Source organism: Dipodomys spectabilis, unplaced genomic scaffold, assembly GCF_019054845.1.
Source record: "Dipodomys spectabilis isolate Male_0828 unplaced genomic scaffold, ASM1905484v1 ptg000511l, whole genome shotgun sequence".
NCBI lineage: Eukaryota > Metazoa > Chordata > Mammalia > Rodentia > Heteromyidae > Dipodomys > Dipodomys spectabilis.
The window spans coordinates 777734-801584 of NW_024871188.1; the positions used below are offsets into that span (position 1 = coordinate 777734).

Here is a 23851-nt window from a genome sequence, read left to right on the forward strand (position 1 = left end):
GCACAGCAAGGCTGCCAGGGCTCCAGCCTGTGCATTTTGCGGAGAAAGCAAGGGAACAGACACAGCCAAGGGCGAGGGTCACCAGCCAGGTCCGGCCCGTGCCCACCCCATGGGTCCCCTGCACCAGCTGGAAGGGTCCCGGGCATTGCAGGCAATGGCGGGGCGGGGGGGGGGGGAGTTTGTGGGGCGTCCTGGGTCCCAGCTGCTCACCACTCGTGGACCCCGCTCGGGCTCGGGCCTGGGCTCCAGCTGGGGAGGTGGCTGTGTGGTGGCTTTTGCCTTATTCTTCAAAGTCGGGTTTTTTTTTTCTGTTTTTTGTTTTTGTACTTTTTTTTTTGTCATTTTACTTTTTTTAATCCCCCAGAGGAGTCCAGAGGTACAGGTGCCGGGAGCCAGGGGCGGAGCGGAGAAAACAAAGTGACCCACGAAAGGAAAGCAAAGGCCTCCTCCTCCCCACGCACCCCGCGCCTGCGCGCCCGCCCTCGATGGTGAGCACCAGTGAGTGTCCAGCGGCCCGCGGTCAGCAGGCTGGCACCAGGCCCTTCTGGAAGAGGCATCGGCGCTTGGGCCGAGGACCCTCCTCGTCCTCGTCATCCTCCTCCTCCTCTTCCTCCTCGTCCTCCGAGGAAGATGAGCTGTCCAGCGTAAGGTCCACCACATCGGCTCCCGGCTTCCCATTCTCCACACCCGGGGCACCCAGCCCGCCGCCCGCACTGCCCAGCGGGCCGCTGCCACCGCCACTGTTCACGCTGGGGGGCGGCAGGAGACCGTTGGCATCGGAGGCGCCTGCGGGTGACAGGGATGGGGCACGGGCACTCGGGATGCTGTGCTCCGCAGAGCGGTGTCCAGGAACGGGGAGGTGGGGGTGGGGGTGGGGGGTGGGGGGAAGGACTCACCAAGCACCAGGATGGGGCCCTGGGGGCTGCAGCTCCGTTCCTTCTCGGCACGGATTGGGCACCACGAGCCGTCCACCAGGTACTCGATCTCATCCGCATCCTCACACTCGCTCAGGATCTTGGACAAGAGCCTGGGGTGGGCAGGTGGGTAAGGGTGGGCGGCCAGGTACCCCTTGGCCCGCTCCCCGCTCCCGGCCAGAAGCCAGGGCTGAGGGCTATGGAGGCCAGGAGAGGGGGCGGGGTCTCAAGCAGCTCCGCCTCCTCCTCCATCCCAATACACCCCCCCCCTTTTTTCCAATACTCTATTTTTGGAGAAGACAAACAAGAGGCCTAAAAGGCCAGGCTCGATGCCATAGGCAGGGAAACCCCATATAGTGAGTGGGGGACAGGCCCAAAGCAGGGGTGCTGGTTGGTCCACAGAGCCTTGGGGGAGTCACCGGGGGCTGCTATGTGCCGTCCCGGCCAGTCGGAGAGACAGAGGTCTGGTAGGGGCGGATGGTGCCCAGATCACCCCCTTCCCTCCCCCCTGCTCCCCCCACAAGGCCAGCCCAGCTATGCTGCCTGGGGCCAAAACTGCACCCACTTCCAGGTGGCCTGGACCATGCAGCTCAGGGCCGCTCTCAGGGGCCGTGGAGGCTGCCCCGGCCCCATGGTCTCCCACACCCGGTTCACGTGTGTGTGGATGGCGCTCTGTGTGGCACAGGGTCCTGCCTGTAAACTCCCACTGTCCTGACAAGATGGAGACGGGCCCTGGCGTCTGCACCTGCCCAGCCAGAGGCCCTGGAGCGGTCAGAGGCGCGGGGGGAGGGCACAGGCCACAGCTGCTGGCCTGAAAACAGAGCAGCCATTCAAGCCAGGTCCTCCGTGGTCCCAGGGGCCGACTCCCTGCACCCAGGCGGGGATAGCGCCCCGGGCCTTCCGGGAGGACCTGGCCTCGGAGCCAATGGACCTGAGTGCAAGTCACTGGCTGGCCATCTGAGAGCTGGGGAGCCTCCTTATCTGAAAAGGAGGGTGTGTGGCCAGTGGCCAGGGGAAGGACGTGCACTGAATAAGGGGTCTGCTGGGGAAGAGAGGGCAGAGGCCTCTCCCTCCACTGCCGTCGGGCTCCATGCTGGCTGAGGACCGAGGTTCTGCCTGAGTGACTTGGGGACCAGAGGGGTGTGGCTGGAGGCGGCATGAGCATCAAGCCAGATAAGGGGGCTCAGGTTCTAGAAACTCAAGAGCTGAGCAGTCTCTCTCGAGGGGAGAAGGGTACATGCCTAGTCGCCCTGTGGTGCAAGGCTAGACTGTGGGTCACTGCCAGGCTGGTGCCACCTGCGAGTGGGTGTGGCCAGAACTTGGGGGAGGAGCCAGCAGAGGTCACCACATGGGGACAGTCACTCCCAGAGCCCCTCAGCAGTCGAGAGCTTGGCTGGTGTGAGGAGGAACAAAGAAAAGTCACAGCGAGCCAGGCACCAGGCGCTCCCGCCTGTCATCCTTCCTCAGGAGGCTGCGATCTGAAGATCCCAGTTCAAAGCCAGCCTGGGCAGGCAAGGCATGAGACTCTTATCTCCAATGAAACACTAGAAAACTGCAAGTGGCTCCATGGCTCAGAGAGGTAGAGCGCTCGCCTTGAGTGAAAAATGCTCAGAGACAGTGTTCAAACCCCAGGATTGACGGAAAGTCACCGTGGCCAGTGGCGGGACCCCGCCCGTTCCACCCTGCAGCCTCGCACGCGGCGGGGAGCCGGCCTTTTGCTGACCCAGTGTCTCCCAAGGGTTTGGCTCCACTCTTTCAGGCACACCAGGGCCCAGGGGGCACGCTCCTTGGGCCCCGAGGCTCACCCGTCGATGATGAGCTGGTCGTAGGGGGCAGGCTTGTCGCACACCGGGCACATCCATGTGGGCTTCTTCTCGTTCATCTGCAGGTAGAAGACGGCGTCGAAGCACTGCAGGTGGGCGCAGGTCTCTGCCCGGCAGGGCACCGACAGCCGCATCTTTACCAGCTGTGGGAGGGCGGGGTGAGTGGGCTGTGCCACCCCAGCCTCTCATGGGCCCGTGTGACTGGGGAGACAGCGCTGGGCAGAGGAGAGGCTGTGGGGGACCCCCACCCTGCACCCACCCGGACCGGACTCACCGGGCAGATGAGGGAGACCCGCACGCCCGTGGTGGCGATCTCGCTGTCGGGGTCCAGGCGCAGCTTCTCCTTCACTGTGGCGGGCAGAGGGGCAGAGGTGGTGTCAGGGGGGGCAGGGTGCTGCGCTGGGTCCCTAACACGCAGATGGGGCGACCCACGCCACAGCACCAGCATCATTCGTCTCTGACCACAACTGGACGAAGCGCACATGCCCAGATACTGGTGCTGGCAGCCCCGTAGGCTCCCACCCTCTACAGAGCTGCTATGGACTCCAGGACTTTTCTAGAACAATCTGGACAGCACAGACCCACCCACAGACAAGCCCTGTGATCCTCACTCTGCCGCAGAAAGGCCACTCGGGGAGGGGGACCGAGCCGCCCCTGCAGCCTTGTCTCCAGGGCACTGCCACGGGAAGAGCCTCGTAATGGGGGGTGGCCCACTGGGGGTGATGCTCCCCAAGGTCAGCCCTGGGGGCATCTGGTGTGTGCCCAGTCCCCCAGACAAAGGGCAGCTGGCCTCTCCCTCCTTGGCTGCCAGGATGCTGCTCCCCTCCCTCCTCAGGAATCAGCACAGCCTCCTCTTGCTCCCCATCCCTGACCTGAGTGTCCCCCCCTGCCCATGACCTGTGTCCTCTCTCTCCCAGGGGGCCAGGTGAGGACCTGGCTGCTGCTGCTGCTGAGCATGGCCACGGCCGTCACACTCCAGTATGAACTTCTACCCAACACTCCCACTCTACCAGAGCCCCAGGCTGAGTGGGGCTAGGGGCACAGCTGCACCCCTCCCCCCCATGTCAAGACTGCACGAAGCAGGAGGGGCCTGAGGCATCAGACAGGCTCCTAGCCCACGGCCAGGCCTGCCCAGCACACACCAGCCCCATCCCCGGGGCAGTGAGCAACGTGGCTGCTTCCCTCCCTGCTTCCCCTCCTCCCCCCTCCCCCCGGGCCAGGGACCCGGCAGCAGGAGGTTTCAGCAGCCTGGGGCTGGGAGGAGCCCACAGGCTGGGAGGCCCAAGTAGCAGCCACAAGTCAGGCCCAGGTCTCGGAACAAATGAGACCGTCCCCACTGCTGATCAGAGCGGCCCACCCCTCAGGCCCCTAACACCAGGCAGCACCCTGCTCTGAGGAACATGGCCGGGCCTGACCTCACCGTGTGCGCACCTCTGCTGGGTAGGCGGGCTGAGGCGGCGGCTGCGCTCCAGCCAGGTGGGGTCCAAGCAGCCCGCACTGTCCCTCAAGGAGCACAGATAGGTTTTTGTTGAGAAAGTGACCACCAATGACTTGCCCAGCCACACAGCTGCTTGGTGGCGCTCGGTGAGGACCACGGCATCTGCTCTTGCCAGTCTAGGTACAGCTGTCTTTCTCAAACTCTTAAGTATTGGGTGTTGTGAGTGTGTGCGTGCGCACACGTGCACACATGCCCGCACACACATACACATGCTAGTCCTGGGGGGTTGAACTCAGGGTGTGGATGCTGTCCCTGAGCTTTTAGTGCTAGCACTCTACCACTTGAACCACAGCTCCTCTTGTGGCTTTTGGTAGTTAATTGAAAATAAGAGTCTCATGCACCAGGCACCAGCAGCTCATGCCTATAATCCTAGTTACTCAAGAGACTGAGATCTGAGGATCGTGACTCAAAGCCAGCCTAGGCAGGAAATGCTCTGTGAGGAGACTCTTATCTCTTCACCACCTAAAAACTAGGAGTAGCACTGAGGCTCAAGTGGTAGAGCACTAGCAAAAAAGCCTTGAGCAAAAAAGCTCAGGGACAGTGCCCAAGCCCTGAGTTCAAGCCCAGACTGATTAAAAACAAAAAAGTCCCATAGACTTTCATGCCCAGGTTGCCCGTAAAGATGCTCAGATCTCAGCCTCCTGAGTAGCTAGGGTTATGGGCGTGAGCCACAAGTGCTTGGCTCTAGCTGTTATTTTTATTTTTTATTTTTTGGGTCCGGTCGTGGGGCCTGAACTCTGGGCCTGGGCGCTGTCCCTCAGCTCTTCAGCTCAAGGCTAGCGCTCTACCACTTGAGCCACAGTGCCACTTCCAGCTTTTTTCTTTTTGCTTATGTGGTGCTGAGGAATTGAACCCAGGGACTCAGGCATGCAAGGCAAGCGCTCTACCACTGAGCCACCTTCCCAGCCCCATCTAGCTGTTATTTTTAAAAGCTTCTTGGGGAATCTGGTACCACTGGTTCAAGCCTGCAGAAGGTTCATTGGACTCTTCATAGGAGTATTAATCATCACCAAAAAGCTGGAAGTGGAGCTGTGGCTCAAGTGGTAGAGTGCTAGTCTTCAGCAAAAAAAAGCTCAAGGATAGCACTCAGGCCTTGAGTTCAAGCTCCAAACTGGCATAAAACAAACAAGAGGCAGAGATTAGAGGATCATGGTTTGAGACTATCCCAGGCGGTCAGCAAGATGCCATTTCAACCAACAAGCCATTTGTGGGGCTACAAACCTTTCATATTAGCTATGTGGGAGGTCATGGGTATGAGGATAGCAGTCTGAGGCTGGAACTTGGACAAAAACTTTGTGAGACTCCAACCCCAAAAAATAATTAAATCAGCCGGGTACCGGGGGCTCTTGCCTGTCATCCTAGCTACTCAGAAGGCTGAGATCTGAGGATCGCGGTTCAAAGCCAGCCAGGACAGGAAAGTCCATGAGATTCTTGTCTCCAATGAATCACCAGAAAACTAGAAATGGTGCTGTGGCTCAAGTGGTAGAGTGCTCGCCTTGAGCTGAAGAGCTCAGGGATAGCACCCAGGTCCAGAGTTCAAGCCCCACTACCAACAAAAGCAAAACAAAACAAAAGTTAAATCCCAAAGGGCTGGCGGTGTGGCTCAGCAATAGGTACCTGCTGAGCAAGGGAAGACACTGAGTTCAAACTAAGTTCAAACTCCAGTACTGCCAAAATGAAAAACAAAATAACCCTTTTGTTACAAGCACCGCTCACCTGAGTGTCTACCCCGGGGCAGCGGCCCTCCTGCGGCTCTGAGCTGCTCTCAGAACAAGACCCAACTGTCTGGCCCCACCCCCCAGGGTGGCCCTTGCACCACCACCCCGGTCACCACCCCACGCCAACACCTCCCTGGCCATGCCGGTGCTTCACAGCGGGGAGGGTGGGCAGGCGGGGGCGGCCCAGGGCCCCAGTCTCTGGCTCTGGTCACAGGCCAAGCGTGTGCTCACCCAGTGCCTTGCACAGCTCGGGGTGCTTCACCCCGATCGTCTTCAACCTCTGCAGCAGCTCCGACGACGTCAGCTGCCGGACCAGGTAGAGCGCCACGGAGTAGCTCTGCAGGGCACAGGTGTGGGGCGGGTCAGGGTGCTGCGATGGTGGCGGGGGGGGGGGGGGGGGGGGGGGAGGGCGGGCAAGCGGCTCACCTTGCCGTAGTTTCCCCACGTGACAGTGATGCGGTTGGTGGCCGAGGACAGGTACATGAGGTGGGTGAGGTTGATGGGCCGGCATGGCCGCTTGGGCTCCACGCCAGGCTTGTTGGAAGGGTAGTAGCCCTGGGGGGACACGGCTGCTCAGGCCACTGTAGCGGTCCCCCTCTCTCCACACCTCCCCCCGGGGCTCCCGGGTCACCCCGCCGCCCCTGTGAGGGCGCTCACCGGGACGGAGCAGTAGCTGTGGTTGACCTTCACGGCGATGTTCGGGGGGTACTGGTCCTCCTGAGGGCAGCTGGTGTCTGAGTAGCAGATCCTGTAACACGGGGCGACCCAGAGGCTGCAGGGGCCATACTGGGTCCAGTGAGGGTGACAGGGGTTGCGTGTATCTGGGCTTCAGGGTGAGCCCCAAGAAGGCAGTGGAGAAGGGGGTGCGGATGGGGGGCGGCACAGGGCAGGGGACGTACCTGAGGACCACCTGCACGGCTTTCACTCCAGGTTGAAGCTCTCTATGGATGCACAACAGGACCCAAGGGAGGAAGAGGGGGTCAGGGAGGCAGCGTCACGCCACGCCACGCCACGCCACACTGGCCAGCCCTTTACCACCCCAGAGGCTGGCAGGTGGCATCAGCAACACCCTGTCCCATGCTGCCCAAGTCCCGCCCTGAATCCCCTGGAGAAAGGAATAGCTCTCGGCCTCGCTGGGGGAGCGGGCATCGCTCAGGGCCTTGGGGGCCAAGGTGGGTCATGCAGGGACACGCAAGGACACGGTGTGTCTGCTCAATGGCCAGCGTGGTTCTGCTGCAGCTGGAGGCAGGCGCGCGGCCAGCTCTCAGCCTCACCGGGGCTGCTGCCGCCTCCTGGGGACCCAGGGCCATGCCTGGGGACGCTCAGCTGTCATGATCGGGAGCTCTTGGCATGGAGAGGGTGCAGGGCCCAGAATACCACCCCAGAGAATTACCAGCAGTGTCCACGGTGCTGGGGGTGGGGGGAGAGGAAGTTTGTTAAAAGGGGGCGTCTGGGCTGGGAAGGTGGCTCAGTGGTAGAGTGCTTGCCTAGCACGCATGAAGCCCTGGGTTCCATTCCTCAGTACCACATACACAGAAAACACTGGAAGTGGCGCTGTGGCTCAAGTGCTAGCCTTGAGCAAAAGAAACTCAGGGACAGCACCCAGGCCCTGAGTTCAAGCCTTAGGACCGGCAAAGAAAAAAGGGGGGCGGGGAGGGGAGAAATCTACCTCTGGAGGGATAAAGGGTCAAAGGATCAAAGTACATGCCACCCTAGGGTCAAAGGTCAAAGTACATGCCACCCCCAAGCAGGAGAGGTATGGGGCCTAGGTCAGCCGGGGGTGACCACTGAGGCGGAGGGCGGGGCCGCACACCTGGAGCTCCGGATGAGGTCCACCTGTCTGGGTGTCAGGGCGAAGATGCAGGGACTTTCCTGAAGCTTCTCGGCGTTCTGTGGGACTGAAGGCAGACAGGGTCAGGGTCATGGCCATGGCCAGCCCTCTTCAGGCCAGGAACAGGAAACAGGAAGCTGCTGACAGCTGGGGACTAAGGCAAAGCCATCCAGGGCGGAGTGTGAGGGGGGACGCTGGGCAGGAAACAACAGTGCTACCTGGCTGTGGCCCTGATTTAGGGGCCCTCGTGGAGCTCAGGCCATGCAGGTAAGAGAAGGTGGCGCCCCCTGGTGAACCCTGCCCGCCCGCCCTTGCTGGCAATGTGCCCTTCAGCTGTAGCCATGGCTGCGCTGGGGCCGCCTCGGGCGTGGCGCTGGGCTGCGGGGGAGAGGCACCGGGCCTCCCAGGGCCTCCCAGGGCACAGGAGCAGAAGTCACAGAACTGGCTGCCGGCAGGGACAGAGGGCCGTGGGGCCTTGCTCACAGTCACACCACCACTGGAGCAGAGGGCTGAGAAAGTTCTGAGGGCAGTGGGGCTCTTCCCTCTCATAACTGACAGAGCCATGGGGGCTCAAAGAGAATGCTTTCAGTAAGCGAGGGATGCAGTACTCCTACATCAGGGGGACACCGGCAAAGCCATACTCGGGGACCAGTGGGGGTAAGTAATTGCTAATTAAAAAAAAAAAAGGCGGAAGCTGGGTACTGGTGGCTCATGCCTGTCATCCTAGCTACGCAGGAGGCTGAGATCTGAGGATTGCAGTTCAAAGCCAGCCCAGGCAGGAACGTCCGTGAGACTCTTACCTCCAATGAACCACCAGAAAACCGGAAGTGGTGCTGTGGCTCAAGTGGTAGAGAGCTAGCCTTGAGCTGAAGAGCTCAGAGACAGCCCCTAGGCCCAGAGTTCAAGACCCACAACCGACCAAAAAAATAAAAATAAAAAATGGGATAAACCACTAAAACATGCCCTAAAACATCTGAGATCCAGAGGATTGTGGTCCAAAGTCAACCTGGGCAGAAAAGCTGCTGCAAAACTCCATCTTTAAAATAAACAGTAGCTGGGTGCTGGTGGCTCACGCCTGTAATCCTAGCTACTCAGGAGGCTGAGATCTGAGGATTGAGGTTCAAAGCCAGCCTGGGCAAGGAAGTCCGAGAAACTCTTATCTCTAATAAACCACCAAAAAACCAGAAGTGGCACTGTAGCTCAAGTGGTAGAGCGCTAGCCTTGAGCTGAAGAGCTGAGGGACAGCGCCCAGGTCCAGAGTTCAAGCCCCAGGACCGACAATAGAATAGAATAAAATAAAATAAAATAAACAGTAGCGGGGCGCTGGTGGCTCATGCCTATATATCTTAGCTACTTAGGAATTTGAGATCTGCAGACTGCAGTACAGAATCGTCCAGGAAACTTTTTTTTTGGCCAGTCCTAGGCCTTGAACTCAGGGCCTGGGCACTGTCCCTCTTTTGCTCAAGGCTAGCACTCTATCACTTGAGCCACTTCCAGCTTTTTCTGTTTACGTGGTGCTGAGGAATTGAACTCAGGGCTTCATGCATGCTAGGCAAGCACTCTACCACTAAGCCGCCTTCCCAGCCCCTATGAGACTCTTAGCTCCAATTAATCACAGAAAAAGCCAGAAGTGGAGCTATGGCTCAAGTGGTAGAGTGCTAGCTTTAGCTAAAAAAGGAGCTCAGAGGCAGTGCCTAGGCCCAGAGTTCAAGCCCCAGGACTGGCAAAAAATAAAGTATAATCAGTAAAAACTCTGGCCAGAGGCATGGCCCAAGTAGTAGTGTCAGTGGAATAAGCAAAGGTAGCAAGCAGGGGTCCTGAGGTCAAACCCCAATACTGGCATGACTGGTAAGTAGGCAGACAGGTCGATGGGCAGACACCCTGGATGTTATCCAAAGATAAGGAGCTCTCTCCTGAGGTGTTTGTTTGTTTGTTTTTTTCGGTCTTGGACATGCACCCTTCAGCTCCAGACGAGCACTCTACCACTTGAGCCACAGCACCACTTCCTCCTGAGTACTTTTGCTGGGTGCTGCACTACACAATAACACTCGGGAGGAGGGGACAGGGAGCAGTCCCAGAACGCTCATGTGTCCCCAAGCCTTCAGATGTCCCATCCCTTGCAGGAAGGCTGCCCTGTTTCCAGAGACCCCCGTGTCCTCTCTGGGTGACTTGTATCTGTCATCATGTCAGCACCCTGTGTCTTATTTGGAGACAGGATTTTACTACTATGCATCCAGGCTGGCCTGTAACTTGACATCTTCCTGCCTCAGCCTCTAGAGTGCTGGGATTACAGGTGTGGACCAAAATACCTTGCTAGACACAGTTTTTAAAAATCCGATGGAAGCCCTGGCCAGGGGAGTCCCTGAAGAGGGGATACGAGGCCTGGGCCCCTGGGCTTGGGACACTGGAGGGACATGCCTAGTTTCACCCTGCAAACTACTTAGAGCAGGGACAGCCCATAAATTATGGTCCCAAAAGCCCTTCCAGGGGCATGCTCAGGCCAGTGGTGTCTTCTGTGACCTCTCCCAGTGAAGGGCTGGGGCAATCACAGGGCTGACTAGCAAGGGTAAGGTCCTGAGTTCAAACTCCAGTTGCCACCAAGAGTAAAAGTCTTTTTTTTTTTTAAAAGAGCCCTGGCCAGGCGCTGGTGGCTCATGCAGGTAATCCTCGCTGCTCGGGAGGCTGAGACCTGAGAATCACAGTTTGTGGCCAGCCAGAGCAGGAAAGTCCATGAATCTTTCATCTCCAATCTACTACTAAGAAAAAGCTGGAAGCGGCACAAGAGGCTCAAGTGGTAGAGCACGAGCCTTGAACATAGAGAAACTCAGGGACAGAGCTGAGGCCGCGTTGAAGCCCTCGGACCAGCACTAAAAAAAATAACAAAGGGAACCACCAGGTGCCAGTGGCTCACGCCTGTCATCCTAGCTACTCAGGAGGCTGAGATCTGAGGATCACGGTTCAAAGCCAGACCATGCAGGAAAGTCTGTGAGATTCTTATCTCCAGAAAACCAGAACTGGCGCTGTGGCTCGTGGTACAGCGTTTGCCTTGTGCTGAAGAACTGAAGGACAGCGCCCAGGCCCAGAGTTCAAGCCCCACTACTGAAAAAACCAAACAAGCCAAAACAAAACAAAAAAACAAAGGGTTCTGTGGACAAGGCCAGGTGCCTATGACAACTGCCTATGACTGCCCCTTGACCCCAGCAGGCCAAGTGCCAGAACCTTCTGAATCCCAACCTGGAGACCAGGTGATACAGAGGCCAGACCCAGGACTCTTAGAAGCCGGCGGCTGGGGTTCAGATCCAGCCCTGGAGGGCCTTCCCCCCACAGGCTGCTTTCTCTGGGTGCCCAGGAAGAGGCGGCTGCGGCCGGCTTGAGTTTGTTTGTTAAGCACTCGCTGGTCCCTGGGCGATAGCAGACTGTGAAGCCAGGGCTAGGGCCCAGGAGGAAGGCGTCTAATTGGGGAGCAGACACGCCCAGATCTGCCCAGGTGTGCGGGGAGCAATTACTCCAGGGCAGGGTGCAGGGAAGGCCTCACAGGGCTGACATCTGAGCAGGCGGGGGGGGGGGGGGGGGGGGGGGGAGAGGGGGGGAGAGAAGGACGCTGGCTAAGAAAGTCAACACGCCATGCCCCCCTGGCCTGCAAGGTCTTGGGGCGGGGGGGTGCCCAAGGCTGGTCCCTAGTTCGGAAGACCACGCCAGTTTCTCTTTGACCAAGAATCAGGAGTCCTTCCCAAGGGCTCCTGCGTGTAGGTGAGGTTGGGCCGTGCCACTGTCCCCAAACCTGCTTCTACCAGGCTGGCCAGGGGCAAGCACAGCCACTCCCTCATCTCCCAGCTCCCTCCAGTCACCGGCTCTCCCAGGCCTTCCTGGATTACTTCCCCAGCACCCACAGCACTTCTACTCCTCACTGGAGATGCGTTCAAACCCCAGGGCATCACAGACCCTCTCCCTCAGCCATCTCTTGGCCCCGGGATGACGGTTCCAGCGGAACCCTGTCCAGAGTGAGTGTGGGACCGGCCCCACCCCCCGGGCCTGGACTCCACAGGGGCTGCCGCCAGCTCGCCCTCTCCTGCCAGGGCCGTGGCACTCTTGCTGAGTCTTTTTCTTTAGGTTTCCCTGCAGTGCTCCAGACGAACCCTTGTCTTTTTTTTCCGTTCTTCTTTCTCTTTGTGCCAGTCCTAGGGCTTGAACTTAAGAGCTTAGGTAATGCCGCTGAGATTTTTTGCTCAAGAATGGCACTCTATCACTTGAGCCACAGCTCCACTTCTGGCGTTTTGCTGGTTAATTGGAGAGAAGAATTTCACAGACTTTTCTACCTGAGCTGGCTTCAAATCATGATCCTCAGATCTCAGCTTCCTGAGTAGCTCGGATGACAGGCTTGAGCCACCTAGCACTAGAACCTGGATCCTGTGCCTGCCAGGAAAATGGTTACTACTAAAGTCACACCTCAACCCTGTCTTGCTATGTGGACCAGCTGGCCTGGAACTCACCACGCTCCCGCCTCATCCTGCCAAACAGCTGGAATGACAGGCATGACCACCTATATCCCTCTTCTGGAACACTCCTATCCGTCCCTGTGGCTGAACCTGCTTTATAAACTGTAGCCTGCCCTCTTTGCCTGACTTCCTGCAAGACCTGCCTCTCACCCCCACCCCTTTGCTCTTTGGGCCAGCACAGCATTTGGTCCAGGAGAAGGGGTGGTTCTGTGCGAAGATCATATCTGTGATCTTGGGATTCAAGCTCTGGGATTGGTATTCCTTATTCCCCCCGAAAAAGTCAGAGCTGGAGTGGCAGGGTGTCAACTGCTATGCTATGGGTAAGCACATGGAGTTTGAGGCCAGCCTGAGCTACATTATCCAGTCCCTGTCCCATCAAACCAGAAGAGAAAGAAAAGCTCCCTCTGGCTGCTGACCACCAGCCCGAGGGGGTGGAGCTAGGAGGAGGCTGGTCAGCTAGACAGGTGGACATTGGCGGCCAGGACTGGAAGACTAGAGGTAAAGCGAGCAGAATGGTGGAGGGTAGGTACGGGGGGGAGGGAGGGGCAGAATGGTTTCAGCCCACCCCAACAGCCTGCCGGGGGAGGGGAGGGGAATTCTGACTCCCCCACCCTGGGATGAATGTGACTGCCCAGGCTCCACAGCTTGGAACCCAGACAGCTCCAAAGGACACCATACCCTCAGCCTCTTTAGTGACTCTAAAGGGTCCAGTTTTAAGCATAAGACACACCAGCAATGCTGGGCACTAGTGGCTCACGCCTGTAATCCTTACCACTCAGGAGGCTGAGATCTGAGGACTGAGGTCTGACACCAGCTAGGGCAGGAACGTCTGTAAGACTCTTAACCACCAATTAACCACCAAAAAGCTGGATGGAGCTGTGGCTCAAGTGGTAGAGCGCCGGCTTTGAGTGACAACGCTAAGGGATAGCACTTAGGCCCTAAGTTCAAGCCCCAATACCGACAGCCATACAGAGAAGACACACCAGCAAGCTGGACGAGAAGCCGCAGAGATCCCCACAGCCCTCCGTGGGCTGTGTCCCTGCCCCAGCACCCTATACTTGCCCACACAATGGGCCATTCAGTGGCATGAGCGAGCCCCCTCTGCCTGGCACTTTCCGTCCCATGCCCCCATGCCAGCAGCACACGCCCCACCCTCCTGGGCCCTCGAGGCCAGGAGGCCTTTCCAGCCCACCATCCTCACAAATGCACAGTAATGGCTCCTGACACTCCCAGCCCAGGCTTAGGAGGAAGGTGAGGGGCGTGTGCGTGCTGCGCCAGGCTCCTCAGCCAGCATCGGTGCCACCCAGCTCTGGGCGCAAGAGCAGCTTGGGGCTGGACTAATGTATTTCTTCCCTTCGCCTCCCCAACTCCCATACCCACTCCCATGATGGCCTCTTTTCTGGCCTGCACCCCTTGGTCAGGTTCCAGCTGCTGATCCTCAAGCAACACAGGGGCCGTGTGTTCCTGGGCCCTGGATCAGGCAATGCCTTGGCCTGCCTGGCTCCTGGGTGGAAAGCCACCCAGAGACCCCTGTGCTAAGGCATGCAGGTGCTGTCTGTGGGGAAAGGGGTCGAGCTGGGAGGACAGATGAGCCTGCTGTGGCAGCCTGGGCAAGGCTCCTCTGAGCATGGGCCCTCCCCTCAGAAGTGGCTCCTGTGTCTCTCTAACGGCCAGCCTGGGCTCTCCTGGGCTCGGGGTCCAGCTCCTGGTCTGTGGCTGCTCTGCCTCCCCTCCCCCACCCAGCACACCACCGGGGTGATTTATGGTTCCTGTCTGCCTGGCGCAGGCTCCAGCCCAGAGCTCAGAGCCAGCATGGTTCTTCCGGGGAATCGGATCGGAGCCTGTGGGCCTCGCTCCGGTTAGTGGGTCGTGGCCAGGGCAAGGAGGAAGGGGCAGCAGACAGAACTGGCCCCTGGTCAGGCCTCAGGCGATGCCAGCACTCCATGGTGGGGAGGGCCATGCCCAGGGTGAGGTGGGCTGAACCACCATGGGTTCCGGAACATGACGCCAACTGCCTCCAGCCTCGAGTCTGTGCTCTTCCTAAGCCCCAGGAAGCCCCTCAGGACCCCCAGAGCATGAGGGCCCATGGTAGGTGATACCCTGGTGGGATGGGGGGTTTGCTCTCAGTCCTCCCCGCTATGGGGAGGGGAAGGAAGGGAGGGCGTGCGGCCTCTTTGTTCTAAGTGCAGCAGAGGCTGCTGGTGCAAACAGGGGAGCAGGCTCTCCCGGAGATCAGGTGACCAGGGTCCCAGGGGGGGCCCAGGGCAGTGATGCATTGTGGGGCGGAGCAATGGAGCAAGCGGGAGGCCAGCCCACCCTGCAGGGAGGAGGCCCGTCATGCCCTACAGGGAGATCCAGTCACCTCCGGCCCAGACCCACCAGCACCCAGCCTGGCTCACACTTCCCTGTGACTTCGGTCATTCTCCAGACTCCTAGAGTCCAAATTGATCTTCAGAATCGCCCGTCATTCCCAAGGTCCCCATACTCTTCCGGGGAGCCCAGAGAAGGGAGGAACTGAAAGAGCACTCAGGCTGGGGAAGCCAGCCAGGAAGAACCGGGGATGAGCTCTGATCCCCAGTCAACTATTAGGCCAACCTGCTCAAAGAGGTTCTGGTGCCAGTCTCCTCCACCATGCAAGGTCTCAGCAGAGCACACCAGAGGGTGGAGCTTTAGATCAGAGTGCAATGGCTCACACCAGAGGAAAGCCAGCATCAGGCAGAAGGTGGAGGCTCTGGGGGCTGCAGGATGGAACCCATGCCAGTCCTTCTGCCCTCCCCCTCCTGCAGCCCCGCCAGAAACCACAGCCCTTCTCCCAACCTCCTGCAGCCCAGAGGCAGCAGGCAGGAGAGCAGATCAACCACCAACCACTCTTCATTCTCCCCCTCCACCAGAGCAGGGGAGGGGAGCGGAGGGGGCTGGCTGGCACTAGCCTGTGCTGAATGGCGGCGCATGCCAGAGAGGCCCCAGGGCCAGGCAGGAAGCTGGGTCAGCAGTGGGGGAGGCATGGAGGTTCTGAACCACTGGGCCCAGTGGGGGTGGAGAGGGTTGGGGAGTTAAGACCCACCCACTCTGCCACAACAGTGAAGGTACCAAGGAAGGCAGTGTGCACTGCAGTTCCAAGTGGGGTGCCGCAGGAGGCCACCCACGGGAGGGCAGAGGGCTCCACCTGTCTGTCCATGCTGCAAGCCCAGCTCCTGGCACTGCGAGGCACCTGCAGATGCCCATAAATACTGGCTGTGAGAGCACGTGGACGGGAGGGTAACCAGGCAGCCGGACACAATGGGCCAGGTCTCCAGGTGATGGTGCCAGTTGGGTACCTAGTAAAAGCTGGGTGCTGGGTATGAGCCCACCAAGGTCCGGAACGGCTGGCTGGCTCTGGCTGAGGGGCTAGGGAGACCTGCCACTGCGAGTTTGGGCTGGTAAGGCCTCCTCTGTCCTGAACTAGGGGCAGCATCTGAGGCTGAGACCAGGCGCCCAGCCTCCCTGCAGCCCAGGTGACAGACACTGCCAGGGAGGGCCTGGCCTGTCCATACTGCTCCTACAGCCAAGTTCTAGTTCCCAGCTCCATCAACACTGCGACAAAGAATCAGAGACAGGAAGGACTGTGGAGCTTAGATCTGTCATCTCCACCCTCTGGCCCCCAGCCTGAGCTGGCTGTCAGGTTACCTGAGGCTCCCCTGCTGGAAATGTCCTCCCTCCAGATAGGTCAGAGGGTCACACACCATTTTTCAGCCCCTTTCTACAAGGACTAAGCACAGGTCACAATGAGTGGAAGGCCTCTGTGTGAGTGATGGGAAAAGCAACGGCACAGGGCAAAAGGGAAGGGGTGGTGTGGCCACACCTGTAAGCCCAGCACCGGGGAGGCTGAGGTAAGGAGATCGGAATTCCAGCCCCATTGGGCTACACAGACAGACTGGCTCTTAACAAAGGACTGTGGCTTCCAGCTGGGCAGTGTGTGCTCACAGAAGCTGGCTGTCTACCTCCCTCTCAGGACACTCACTCTGGGACACCAGAGCCACCAGGCTAAGGACATTCAGATAACTTCTGCATGCAGCCTCCACAGTCTGAGGAAGGACTCTTCTAGCCTCAGCCAAACCTTCAGATGAGTGGCCCAGTGGGTGGCCCACATTCTACAACCTCAGAGGTATGAACCAGATGCTCCCAGTTTACTGCAAATCTGTCCACAAACCCACAACTTATTCTCATTGTGCGTGTGTGTGTGTGTGTGTGTGTGTGTGTGTCTGTCTGTCTGTCTGTCTGTCTGTCCGTCTGTCTGTCTGTCTGTCTTGGTCTTGGGGCTTGAACTCAGGGCCTGGGCACTGTTCCTGAACTTTTGTGCTCAAGGCTGGGGCTCTACTCTTTGAGCCACAGCCCCACTTTTGGATTTTCAGTAGTTCACTGGAGATAAGGATCTCAGGAACTTTCCCAGCTGGCTGGAACTCTGATCCTCAGATCTGTCTTTTCAGTTGCTAGGATTACAGGCACGAGCCATGGGTGCCCGGCTTCCACAGCTGCTGTGTTAAGCAGCTGGGTTGGGGGCAATTTGTTTTGCAGGTACAGTAACCCACAGTAGCCCCAGTGGCTTTGCTGCCAGGAAAGACGAACCCCAGGGTCCCTGGGGACAGGCAGCGCAAGGCAGCGGCTACTCACCTAACTCGGTGGGCTTCAGCAGCTCGTCCAGCATGTTGAAGAAGGGCAGCTTCACCAGGCGGACTTCTGGCTTGAGGGTCTTGGCAGGCAATCGTCCAAGTCCATTTAGATACTTTCCGTAGAGCACAGGGTAGTCAATATTGGGGCCCGACAGCGGAGTCCTGGGTACCGTGCCAGCCCGGTCGTAGGTGGAGTGCACGGTGAGAGGGTCCAGGGGCCGGTGGGGCTGTGGGCCAGGCTCCACGTTCTTCTTGGCATAGCGTGTCTCGTAGAGTTCCTTGATCTTCTTGAACAGCTCCGGGCTGCAGTCAAACTGCACCAGCTGCAGGGCCCTGGTGACCAGCTCGTGCTTCAGGCCACTCTTGCTGCGGCCCACAAATCCCAGCAACATCTGGAGGTCGGACACGCGGAAGCTCATCACCATGTTCTGAGGGAAGCAAGCACACACAGCGCTCAGGGAAATGCATAGCACTCGGGCACACGGAAGCTCATCACCATGTTCTGAGGGAAGCGCACGCGCGTGTGCACACGCACACGCATGCACACACACGCACACACACACACAGCACTCATGGAAATGCATAGCACTTGGGCACACGGAAGCTCATCACCATGTTCTGAGGGAAGCGCACGCGCGTGTGCACACGCATGCACACACACGCACACGCACACAGCACTCAGGGAAATGCATAGCACTCGGACACGCGGAAGCTCATCACCACGTTCTGAGGGAAGCAAGCACACGCAGAGCTGGGATGGCCTGGTGGGGGGTGTCTGGCTGACCCAGGGTGTCCGAGAGAGAGCTGTTCTAAACTATCCTGTCCACCACCAGGAAGCCTGCCCGCCTCCAACTTTCCATGCAGCAGGAGCTCCTCCCACTGCCCCGCCCCCACGTCTATTTTAGGTTCTTTTTTTTTTTTTCTCCATCATCTTTGCACCTGAAAGCATCACCAGGGCAGGAACTGGCAATCTTCCCTATAAACTGGCTCTTCCCTGGGCTGGGAAGGTGGCTCAGTGGTAGAGCGCTTGCCTTGCATGCATGAGGCCCTGGGTTCAATTCCTCAGTACCATATAAGCAGGAAAAAAAAGCCGGACGTGGTGCTGTGGCTCAAGTGGTAGAGCGCTAGCCTTGAGCTGAGGAGCTGAGGGACAGCGCCCAGGCCCAGAGTTCAGGCCCACGACTGGACCCAAAAAACAAAAAACTGGCTCTTCCCAATAAATACCGCTGTGGGCTGACAGCTTCCCTGATCTTCATCCTTTCCTCAGAGTGGGAAGCTGGGAGGACCCTGGCAGAGCCATTGCTCTAGCCACAAACACAAGTAACCACAGCCATGCCGGACCTTACACTAGTCACCTGCTGGAAATCGAATCTGAAACCAAACACTCTCCTGATGACTCCCAATACACCCCATTCCCATAGGCATCTGATCAGATGGGCACCATCTGGCTCAGGCAGGGGCTTGCCCCTGGGCACCCTGGACATGGCTGGCTTGCCTCTGGGGACATTCTGAGCACTTCCGGGTTCCTGGCAGCATCCCTGGCCTCCACCTTACTCCATCCTGGAGCTTCCCCAGTGGTGACAGACATGTCCCCAGATACAGCCCAGTGTCCCCAGGGGCAGCATGGGTCACAGTTGAGAAGGACTGGTCTCACAGGCTAATTAATCGCTGAGCTGGTGGCAAAGTGACGGGTGACACTCAGCAGGACCTGCCAGCTATGCCAAGGCAAACCAGAGCTCAGCAGACACTCAAGTGTGACCTGGGCTCTGTGGTAGGAGCTGCACGTCCGTGTAAAGGTGGGCCTGTGCTCCATCAGGCAGGCAGGTGAGGAAACTGAGGATGGGAGGGAGAAGAGGCAGGGCCTGTGGCCAGCCACTGCACTCCTAAAGAATTTATTTAGGGGCTGGGAAGGTGGCTCAGTGGTAGAGCGCTCGCCTTGCATGCTTGAGGCCCATGGTTCGATTTCTCAGCACCACATAAGCAAAAATAAAAAAGCCGGAAGTGGCGCTGTGGCTCAAGTGGTAGAGCACTAGCCTTGAGCTGAAGAGCTGAGAGACAGCGCCCAGGCCCAGAGTTCAGGCCCCACGACCAGACCAACAAAAAAAAAAAAAAGATTTTTTTTTTATTTTTATTTTTGCCAGTCCTGGGCCTTGAGTCAGGGCCTGGGCGCTGTCCCTAAGCTTCTTTTGCTCAAGGCTAGCACTCTACCACTTGCACCAAGGCACCACTTTTAGCTTTTTCTGTGTATGTGGTACTAAAGAATAGAACACAGAGCTTCATGCATGCTAGGCAAGCACTCTACCAATAAGCCCACTAAGCCATATTCCCAGCCCAGAAATTTTCTTACACACACACACACTGCACGGGGAAGAGCAGATTGGCTGGGGGGGGGGGGGGGGCAGGAAGCACTGGGTCACCACACCTGCTGAGGACCTTACCAATGTGCAGGCTCTCAGAGAGCCAGCCATGCTTTAAACACAAAGATGCTCTGCTCCCTTGGCCTGACTTCCTACCTTGTACAGAAAGAAACAGCTTGTGGACAAGATGTTCCTTCTGGAAGTGGCTCAAGCCTTTTAGGAGGATAGGTGTGTGGTCAGCTGGGAGCTGACCAGGATGCACCAGCAAGAGCAAGGAATTCACAGCCCTTCCAACATCCTCAGCTCCAGATCCCCTGCTAGCTAGCACAGGGCCTGAAAGCCAGCCACTCCAACATCAGACTGGGCACCACAGAGCATAGCCCTCTTGCCTGACCATATGTTCCCGACTCACATTTCCCCACAGCTGCCACTCCTGAGCCCGTCCTGGACACTGGGGCATGAGGGGTAACAGACAGACATCCAAGAAGCCTCAGATGCAGTGAAGAGCACTTCCTGTTCTGTCCATCCAGACCTGCCTGCCTTTGGGCTGTTTGTAAACAGGGCGGGGGGGGGGGGGGAGCAGCAGGAGGCTGACACAGCTCCTCCACCATCCCGGATGACTGCACCCTCAAACCTGCCTCAGCATCGGTTTCGTATGCCTGTGTGCCAATCCTACATGTTCTCCATCGGGACCCTGTCCACACTGAAAAGCAAACTCTTGGGCATTTATCCCACAGGGCAGGGAGAGTTACTGAGGAAAGAGGGGACATCTCAACTACAGTTAAGGCAGAGACCAGAGCACGAGACTCCAGGGGATAGAAGGTCCCTATTCTTCTGGACCAACAACCTCGCAGTTCAGAAAGCTTGAAAGGTCAACGTGACTTAATGGGGGTGGGGGGATTGCCACCATAGGTCATGCAGAGGACATCAGATCAAATTTCAAGGCAGCCCCTACCCTTTGCAGGGAGGGTCCAGAGGTGCAGCCCCACATGCTACAGGAGGTCACCTTTCAAGGCTCCAGGGGACTCCAAGCAGAGGCTAAGCCTCTGGGATGCAGAGTGCAGATGTCTGCCTCTCCATAATCCTGGGGAGGGGCAGGTGTGTATGTGGTGCAGGTTTTGGGGAAGAGTTCTGGGGAAAGGTGGGTCTACCCTATAATCACATCCTAGAAGCTGTCTTCTAGATTGCAGGGGGGAGAAGGGTGAAGTAAGGGGAGAGGAAGGAGTGAGGAGCAAACACCAGCAGGTGAGGAACTGGGGAGGGGAGAGCAGAAAGAGGTCAAGGTCCCCCAGCTCTTAGGAGTAGCTGTCTGGGGGAGGGGTACTTCTGAAAGGAGGTCAGCTGTAAGAACACTGGACCCTCACCTGGGAAACAGACAAGCTTTCAGCAAGAGGGTTAATGGGGCCAAATCCTGGAGAGGGAAAAGTCTTGAAACCAAGACCCAGGAACAGAATAGGGGAGCAGCAGTGAAGGCGCACCTTAAATAGAGCCTATTAGGGACCCTCCAAGGATCAATATGGAAGACAAGGCAGAAAAAGAGGGGGACTAGAAGCCAGAAGTGGGTGCATAGGGTCCTGGGGGCTCAGTAGAAAGGAAGCCGACCCCAAACATAGACTCATCAGGAAGCAGTTTGGAGATTAAGGAGTAGAGAGAATCCCGTTTAAGAGTAGTGTGGAGAGCCCCCCCCCCCCCCGAAAGTGAGAGATGGGACACGGAAAACGGGGAGGGAGGGGAGGCAGGAGGGAGGTGAAAGGTGGAGGCTGAACGGGGGGTCGGAGGTGGGGGGGGAGGGAAGGAGGGGGTCGTCTTTCGACCTCCGACCGACAAGGGCCGGTCGGGTTTCCATCCCGCAGAGAAGGCCAGGGGTGGCCACTCTGTCACTCTGGAGCGTCGGGAGGGGGCGGGGCGCTGGGCCCCACCGCACTGAAGAGGAGTCCCAAATGATCCTGAGGCACGGACCCCCCCCTTCCCCGCCGCCCCCTCCCCCCCTCCCGAAGACAAGTGCCGTGAGAGGTCGGGCCGGGCACCGGGCTGTCCCCCGGGGTGGTGGCAGGGGTGTAACGGAACACTCCTCACGCCACCCCACCCCCAAACACCCGCCGGGCTCGGGGGACTCTCGGAGCCGCAGACCCCAAGCTTAGCCTGCGGGGCAAGGGAGGCTGGGACCTCGATCTCGGACTCCCCCGGGTCAAGAAGAAAGCAACGAGGAACGGCTCGGGACCAGGTAGGCAGCGGGCAGCCGGTCCGTCCCGCCGTCCCGCAGGACTGCGCCGGCAGCGGCGGAGCCCCCGACCGTCGGGACGTCGGACCCCAGCACTACTCCGGTGGGCGGAGGGGGGCACGGCCTCGGCCTGAGGGCCGCGGGACGGAACCCCGGCGCCAACACCGGGATGAGGTTGGGGACCCCGCCCCCGGCCTCCCCGCCCCCCGCCCGCACCCGGAGCCCCGGGGCCCCCGGGCCCCCGTCCCCGGAGGCAGCCACGGGCGGGACGCATCCCACGGCCCCGGACGGAGGGTGCAGAGCCCATCTGGAGGACCCGGCCCCGCCCCGTCACCCGCCCGGCCCGGCTGGAGCCGCCGCGCTCACTCACTTTGGCCTCCACCAGTTCCGCCGCCATCTTGGCCACCAGCGTCCCCCGCGCCGGGAGCCCCCAGCCGTCGCGTCACGTGACCGCCCGCCACTCGTAGGCGGGGCCAACGCGCGGGCCTATTAACACCGCCTCTGACTCCTCCCCCCCGAGCTGGGCGGATGGTTACATACCGCGCAGGCGTGCGCGGCCACCGCCCGATCTCCCAGCCAATCAGAAACGCCAGCTATCTTACACCCTCCCCCTCCCCTTTAGGTTTTGCCCGCGACGGCCACGCCCACTCGCGGCGGCGTCTGGCTTCTTAAAGGAACCGAAGCGCCGCACAGGTGGGGGGCGGGTGCCGGACGGCGTCTAAGGAGGGGGTTGAGGAAGGGTGGGCTCCAGCGCGACAACAATGCCGCCAGGTGTCACCGCTCCGGGCGCGCGGCGGTCGCCAGGTGCGTTCGCGAACTGCCGTCGGCGTTGGAGGAAGAGGAGACGGTTGCTCAACCGCTGCGACTTGCCGGTGCGTGCGGTGTGGCGCCTGGCGGCGGGGCGCAGGCGGCGCGGGGCGGCGCGGCGCACACTGGCGGGCCCGAGGCGCTCCGCGCGCCGCACATCCGGGTCCTGGGGCGCACGTGGCGGCGCGGGCTGCGCGCTGGCTGGGCCGGCTGCAGGGAGGCTTGACGCCGCGCCACGGCCACCACCGCCCGCAAACTCCCCAGCGTCTGGAGGGCCTCAGCGACCTTCCGGAGGAACGGATCCCCAGCAGGTCCCGAGTTCTCACCCACGGGGGAACCGTGGACATCTTCCCGCACCTGCACCTGCTCCCGCTCAGAAGCGTCCTTTGGTTCGGTGCCGGGGGGCTCGCGCCTGTCATCCTAGCTACTCAGGAGGCTGAGATCTGAGGATCGCGGTTCAAAGCCAGCCCGGGCAGGAAAGTCTGTGATGAACCACTCAGAGAGCCGGAAGTGGCACTGTGGCTCAAGTGGTAGAGCGCCAGCCTTGAGCTGAAGAGCTGAGGGACAGCGCCCAGGCCCCGAGTTCAAGCCCCGCGACCGACCAAAAAAAAACCCCAAACTGGGGCTGACTCAAGTGGGAGAGCACCAGCCTTGTGCACAAAAAAAGCTCTAGGAGCGTTCAGGCGGATTTCAGCCCCAGGATGGAGAACACTCATAAACACACAAAATGGGTTGGACGCAGTGGCCTCCTCCTTTAATTTCAGCTTTTGAAAGGCAAAGGGGTTCGGAAAACCTTGAATTCAGAGACAGGTTGCACTACGTATCACAACCCTATCTCAATTTTTTTTGTTGTTTTGTGCTTTTCCTGGGGCTTGAACTCTGCCTGGGCGCTGGGATTGTATGTCCAAGGCTGGCACTCTACTTCTTTAGCCACAGCTCCGCTTCTGGCTTTTTGGTGGTTAATTGGAGGTAAAAGTCTTACAAGACTTTCCTGCCTGGGTTGGCTTTAGTCAACAGTCCTCAGATCTCAGCCTCCGGAGTAGCTAGGATTACAGGTGTAAGCCACTTATCAGGACTATGTTTTAAATTTGCAAGAGAAGACAATCACGTTGTTTGTGTTCTCTCCAAATCTACTGGTTGAAGGTGATTAGATTAGGGTTAGATGGCTTATAAAGGTGTCCTCCCTGTGTTGGTATTAGCCACTGTTTTTGTTATTTGTTGTTTTTGTTTTTTTTCGGCCCGTCATGGGGCCTGAACTCTGAGACTGAGCACTGTCCCTCAGCACTTCAGCTCAAGGCTAGCACTCTACCACCTAAGTGAGCTACAGCACCACTTCTGGCTTTTTCTGCTTATGTGGTCTGAGGAATGGAACTTGGCTTTATGCATACAAAGCAAGCGCTCTACCACTGAGCCACCTTCCCACACCTGCTAAGTGTTTTTGTGTGTGTGTGTGTGTGTGTGTGTTTGTTTTGTTTTTTATTTTGGGTCCAGACGTGGGCCTGAACTCTGAGCCTGGGCGCTGCCCCTCAGCTCTTCA

The 23851-nt window shown here is 58.9% G+C and overlaps 1 protein-coding gene across 1 annotated transcript; it reads right to left on the reverse strand.

Annotated features, from left to right (window-relative positions):
- Positions 1-327: 327 nt before the first annotated feature.
- On the reverse strand, positions 328-21945 carry Pias4 (protein inhibitor of activated STAT 4). The gene is made up of 11 exons (XM_042669857.1): positions 21878-21945; positions 16931-17357; positions 7767-7851; positions 6853-6894; positions 6611-6701; positions 6380-6508; positions 6185-6290; positions 3012-3085; positions 2720-2880; positions 897-1027; positions 328-786 (listed from the first exon to the last, which is right to left on the reverse strand). Exons 1-11 carry the CDS (start codon positions 21902-21904, stop codon positions 521-523), a joined length of 1539 nt encoding a protein of 512 aa, XP_042525791.1. The 5' UTR covers positions 21905-21945; the 3' UTR covers positions 328-520.
- Between the last annotated feature and the right edge of the window lie 1906 nt (positions 21946-23851).